Source organism: Podarcis muralis, chromosome 1 (assembly GCF_964188315.1).
Source record: "Podarcis muralis chromosome 1, rPodMur119.hap1.1, whole genome shotgun sequence".
Lineage (NCBI taxonomy): Eukaryota > Metazoa > Chordata > Lepidosauria > Squamata > Lacertidae > Podarcis > Podarcis muralis.
The window spans coordinates 86,080,007-86,086,006 of NC_135655.1; the positions used below are offsets into that span (position 1 = coordinate 86,080,007).

General features: G+C 44.8%; 1 protein-coding gene across 14 annotated transcripts in view; it reads left to right on the plus strand.

Annotated features, from left to right (window-relative positions):
• The window catches only part of TNS1 (tensin 1), a 318,113-nt gene that overhangs the window by 115,251 nt on the left and 196,862 nt on the right, over positions 1-6,000 (plus strand). For 13 of the 14 annotated variants that reach the window (XM_077934370.1, XM_077934367.1, XM_077934376.1 and 10 more), the window contains exon 3: positions 5,442-5,479. In XM_077934370.1, coding sequence (XP_077790496.1) covers positions 5,442-5,479 — 38 coding nt within the window. Of the gene's footprint in view, positions 1-5,293; positions 5,315-5,441; positions 5,480-6,000 lie in introns of those variants that run through there. The other variant, XM_028742419.2, reaches the window with a different exon arrangement.

Here is a 6,000-nt window from a genome sequence, read left to right on the forward strand (position 1 = left end):
TTCTAGGCACAGTTCTGAGAGGTTTTTTTCTTTTGCACCACCACTTTCCCTGGGAAAACCCATTGTTTACTAGTGGATCGCTGTTTACAAACCTGAATTGGGTTTTCTGCGGATTGGCGATTCAGCAGTAAACAGCGGGTTTTCCTGGGGAAAGCGGTAGGATGAAAGAAAAACCCTTTGGACCCATGTCTAGAAAGCAGGAACAAGCAGAAGAAAACATGGGACAAGTGTGGGTGAGCCCTCTGTCCCTCTGTGTGTGTTCCAATCCCTGTCTTCTCTGCTTGCCTTGGGGTTCCTTTGCTCTCTGTTGTTTTGACTGTGGCAAGTTTGGACGGTCTCTCCAGTGCTTGATCTCAACTGGGGTAAGGAGTCCAGTTCTGGCGATGCAGTTATTCTTCCCCAGTGGCAGCAACGGTTGGCTGCCTGCCTCTCTTCCTTCTCTTTCTTCACTTCTTCACTTCCTCCTCCTCCTCTTTATATTAAACATGCTTGTGCTGTTGTGCACTGATAGGAAAAGAAAACATTATATTAAAAAGTGTGACGGAATGCGTCAAAGGAATTTTTAAAAATTATTTTAATTTCAGCATTTGCCTTTTAAAGCAATGGTGGGAGGAACCACACTGCAGGACCCATAGCTGCTTTGAGCACCATTTGGCAGAAAGCTGGGACACAGATTTAGCAAATAAATAAATAAAATAAAAGAGTAGCCTGGCACTCATGGAAGGCAGTGCAACCAGGAAATGTTGGTACATCTCCACCCACAATAGCTCCTCTTAGCTGCTGTAATAAAAAGCTTTGCCACTTCCTGATGGATAGGAAATGTACTGCATTTTTAAAAAAAGTGCTATGAACCAAAGAAGGATAGAAGAACAACAGGAGAAGTATTGGATTGCAACAGTTTGGCAGTGATGTTGTTTCAATTCTTTGTAATATCAATGAATGAATGATGCAAATTTGAAAGAAAAGGGGCTGGTGTAAAAGCAAGCTGTTATTTGCCTCCACTAAGTTTATCACTTGGACAGCACCATATATGTTCAGTATGGAATAAAATAAATTATGCACCCAGACAATTCAGATTGTGTGCCAAGAAATACTGAATTCTACAACCTAAATAATTTATGGTTAGGCTTGTCCACCTTTGGGCATTTTTAGCTGTTTATCCACTTTCCCTCCATTCAGTTTAGACCAGAATAGACCACAACTGCATGTATTTGAATTTGTATAGGAGGAACAGCTTCAGTCCTTCTTGCTCATACCCATAGGCATTCCTTTTAGTATTTCCCTGCCCAGGAATTGTGCAAAAGCACACAGCCAGGCACTTGTAGATTTGCTTGTGAAGCATTTGGTTTTTGTGCAAATCTGATATATGGCTATGCTCCTTTCACGCCTTTCTGTTGAAAAAAAGAAATGAAAGCAATTGTACATTCTCAGCACCGACTTTTCAGATTGCTGCCCAGGATATCTGGTACAGAATTTTTTAAATGTGGTTTGCTTGTGCAGTTTTCTGTTTTTGTGCAAATCTGAGGGATTGAGAAAAAAAAAAAAGAACCTCTATTCAGGAGCATACCAGTTATGAAGTGAAAGCATTGAAGAAGTAGTGGACATGAAAAGGGGAGCAGCAGAAAGTGACAATTGATTCACCCACCCCAAAGCACCAAAACAAATAACCTGCAACCCCAAATGGAGCAGTTTGAACAAATCTGATTTCCCGCAATTTACCCATATTGGGTAAACCTGAAATTACTGGGGCATTTACATGGGAATGCAAAGAGCTGCACACAGATGGTGAACTCCAGTGTGAACAAACCCCAAGTAGTACAAGCGTGCATTACTTCTATTTATTTTGCATAATTTTCAGGCTCTCCCCTTTTTTTGCAGAATTTGATTTTGTTAATGATGAGGAGGAAGAAGCAATTATTGAAGGTTCTAATGTTTCATGCCCACCCCCTAGAAATCTTATTCAGCCACCATTCCAGTAGGCATTGGCCACACATTTCTAAGAGCAGTAATGTAAAATGAAATCTGGGATTTCTTTAAAGCACTCTGAAGCCTGCACTCAGTATCACATTCTGTGCCTTTTCTGTTTGTCCTTGTGACATGGGAGCATACACAGAGCATTTCTATGTAGGGGCTAATGCACCTCCATGCATGGTACTAAGTTGACCTTGCAAGTTGGGTTGGGAGCTTTCTTTCCCAGACAAAATTGGATGGCACTGGGAAGTGATTTTTATCAGGCGCTCAAGAGCTCTACCAATGTGCTGGGTTAGGGAGGCAGAGAGAACATGTGCTTGTGGAATTAAGGCATTCCCATGACATTCCATGTATGCGTTTATTGTTCAGGAGTCCACCATGCTCCCCGTCCCACATGGAATGTTTTATAGAAGGTACCGTACTTTGAAATGCACACAGCCTCCTTGCAGTGCTTTCTGTAACAGCTCTGTGCTCACACAACTTCAAAACCTTAGAGAGGAGCAAAAGCAATGCATCTGGCTTTGCTCTATCTCGTGCTTTTCTTTTTTAACATAAAATATTTTTTAAAGCCTCAAGGCAGTTTAAGCATGAAAAAAATAATCTCCCCCCCAGTCCCCCCCCACCTTCACTTCATCCTCAAGCTTGTGAGGATTTTGATCACACAGAGCCTAGGGCTTGCCAATCAGAAGGTCGGTGCCATGGGATGAGCTCCCATTGCTCGGTCCCTGCTCCTGCCCACCTAGCAGTTTGAAAGCACGTCAAAGTGCAAGTAGATAAATAAGTACCGCTCTGGCGGGAAGGTAAATGGCATTTCCATGCGCTGGTCTGGTTTGCCAGAAGTGGCTTAGTCATGCTGGCCACATGACCCGGAAAAACTGTCTGCAGACAAACACCGGCTCCCTCGGCCTGTAAAGCGAGATGAGCAACCCCAGAGTCATCTGTGACTGGACCTAACGGTCAGGGGTCCCTTTACCTTTATCATCTAGGTGAACAGTTTGTTATTACATTCTCCTAGCCTTTTGGCTAAGATGAGCTGGTGTTTTGTAGGGCTGGGCTGGGGGATGATGATGGCTCTCAATATACTTTTGAACTCCTGTTTCCATCGAGCCCATGTGGAAGGGATGCAACTCAGTGATAGACTGTTTGCCTAACATGCAGAAGGTCCCAGGTTCATTTCCCCACATCTTTAGGTGGGATACTTCTGCCTGAAATCCTGGAAAGCTGCTGCCAGTCAGAGCAGACGCTACTGAACTCAATGGACCCAATGGGCCGAATCAGTATAAGACAGCAGTCTGTATCCCTAACCAGTATTGCCAGGGGTTTGGGATAATGGGTGCTGAGGTCCAGCAACATCTGGAGAGCACCAGGTTGCCCACACCTTTTGTAGGAGATAGAAAGCTGGACTTGGACCAGAGATGGTAGTGGCTTGAATCCTTACCTGGCTTACCTGGCTGCAAAGCCTGCAGGTGGCAGATTTCTGGTGGCAGATTTCTAATTAAAATGTGTTCAGCTTCAACTCTCAACCACAGCTCTTATTAGAAGGGATAGGAGGCATAATAAAGTACTCACCTTTCTGCTCATTTTATGATATGAGTTGATTGGGAAGAGCTTGTTATCATGATGCCAACTAGAGCAGTCTTTGGAACAAGGGGCTTCTTCACACTTGTATTCAATGTGGATAGTAAGCTTTCCGTAGCTCCATTAAGCGTCCATTGTCCATTTTATGTTCTCCTCCAAATCACTGCCTTCCCACACTTTCCCCTCTGTCAATCTAGATTTTCTTACACCAGGGACATTCTGAAAAGGTGAAGGTATGAGGAAATCTGGATTGTGGGAGGGGGAAGTGTTGGAAGCAGTGATTTTGAGGGAGAATGTCAGATGGACAGCAGAGAATGAATGGAGGCACAGGAAGCTTGCTATCCATATTAAGTAACAGCATGAATGAGCCCATAGTCTTCCTCCTTCACTTGTTGCTGGTCTTACCTGAGTGGAGACTGCTGGGGTTGGCTGCAGAGGGCAGTGAGCTCCACATTAGATGCGGATGCCAAAGAAGCCACAGTTCAAAAGTAGAGTGGGATGAGAGGCCCTTTGCTGAATCATGGTACAGTGGTACCTCGGATTAAGTACTTAATTCGTTCTCGAGGTCTGTTCTTAACATGAAACTGTTCTTAACCTGAAGCACCATTTTAGCTAATGGGGCCTCCTGCTGCTGCTGCGCCGCCAGAGCACGATTTCTGTTCTCATCCTGAAGCAAAGTTCTTAACCCAAAGCACTATTTCTGGGTTAGCGGAGTCTGTAACCTGAAGCATATGTAACCTGAAGCATATGTAACCTGAGGTACCACTGTACTTTCAAATGTAACATTTTAAAATATAGTTCCTTGTGAATTGGCTTGTCTTATTGGTTAGTTGAGCAGACTAGGACTTTAGTGGTTGGCCTGAGGCAATCCTACTTCCATGTCCTCAGTTCTTCTTCTGCAAAATGGGAACAAAATGGGCTCTTAGGAGGAAATGGATTGTAAGGACTTTCCCCAGCCTGAACAGCCGATATAATAAAATAATGACTTTGCTGCCTTGCTGTCCAGTGAGCTTTTGCAACAAACATTTGAACAAAGCAAAGCAAGGTGAGATGAGAAAATTAGGCCAAGAACGCTCATCCTTTTGTTTCCTAAGCTGGTTTTTTTGGGACAGTGGGAGGAGGGAGGAACAATCCCCCCCTTCTTTTCTTTTCTTTTCCTGGTCCTGTTCCAAATCCATACAACCGTAAAGTGATGCTGCCTCCTAAGGAGGGGAGCATAGCCTGTACATTTTCAACATTCTTGCTGGAGTTAACGACTTAGAAACATGACTCCCCAAAAGAGGGAGGGCTCGGCCCATTTGTGTGTGGGGTGTGTGTGTGTGTGTGTGTGAAGTTTAGTCACGAAAGGAGGGGTGGAAATAGGAAAAAAATGCACAGCCTCAGGGCAGCCTCTGACAGCGCAGTGGGCTGGCAGGCAGCTCCCAAACAATGTGCTTAGTATTATCCCCAGGACTGGAGCTGTCGGAGCAGGCTGGCGCGTACCTGTGCAGCCTGGGCTATCTTTGGCTAGGTGCCAGCGTGCGGAGAGGGTTACTTCCCCCCTCCCTCTGCCTTCCCTCCCTCCTGCGTGTGGTGTGTAGCCTTTCTCCCCCTGCTCGCAGGAGTTGTTCAGAAAGCCTGGAAGCGGCTCCTTTTGTAGCACAGTCTAGGGTTGGGTGGAGTTTTTTTTTTTTTTGGTGATTTCCCCTCCCTCTTTTTTTTTTTTTTTTGAGGGGGGGATTTGCTCATCTGTTCTTTCTTGCCTTGCTTCCGTTTTTTTCCCTGGGTGAGGCCCCTTTTCTTCCCCAGTTTCTTGAATGTTTCGGTTTGAAACGTAAGATTTCTTGTTTTTCATTTCTCTCTTCTTCCACCCCTCCCCTCCCCTCCCCGCTCCTTTTCTGTTTCCCGTACAGGTTGCAAGCTCTCCTGTCACAAGAAATGTGAAGCCAAGGTAAGAGAGAGCCTTGTTCCTACTCTCATTGTCTTACAACAACATTGCGGTTTGTGCTACCTTTTCCTTCTGTCTGATGTGAATCTTCTTTGAAAAGTCATTTGGATGAGGAACAGGGAACTTCTGTTGCTCTCCTTTTCCCTCTCCTTCTTTCTCTTTCTCTTTCTCTCGCCCTCCTGCTTCTCTACTTTGTTTATCTTTTTTGTAAAAGAAAATGCTGTGATTGTTCCTCAAGGTGAAATTTGCCAGGTTCCCACCAGGTCTGGAAGTTCTTATTGCAAACTCTCCGGGAGCACCTCTGCCCCGAATTGCTTGCAAGGAGAGGACCTTGATCTGCAATGTTTAATGTTTCTTTTTGCAATAAGTCTTTTGAAAAAATTCTTCCTGGGCCAGCGTTATGGCGGTGTGCCTCATTTCCCCCCCTTTCTTTCTTCCCCTCCTTCTTTTTTTCTTTCCCCAGAGGAGGCTGCTATATTAGCAGGAAAGGTTTGCTAAAGCTCTCAAGGTGAACGATCTTTCCT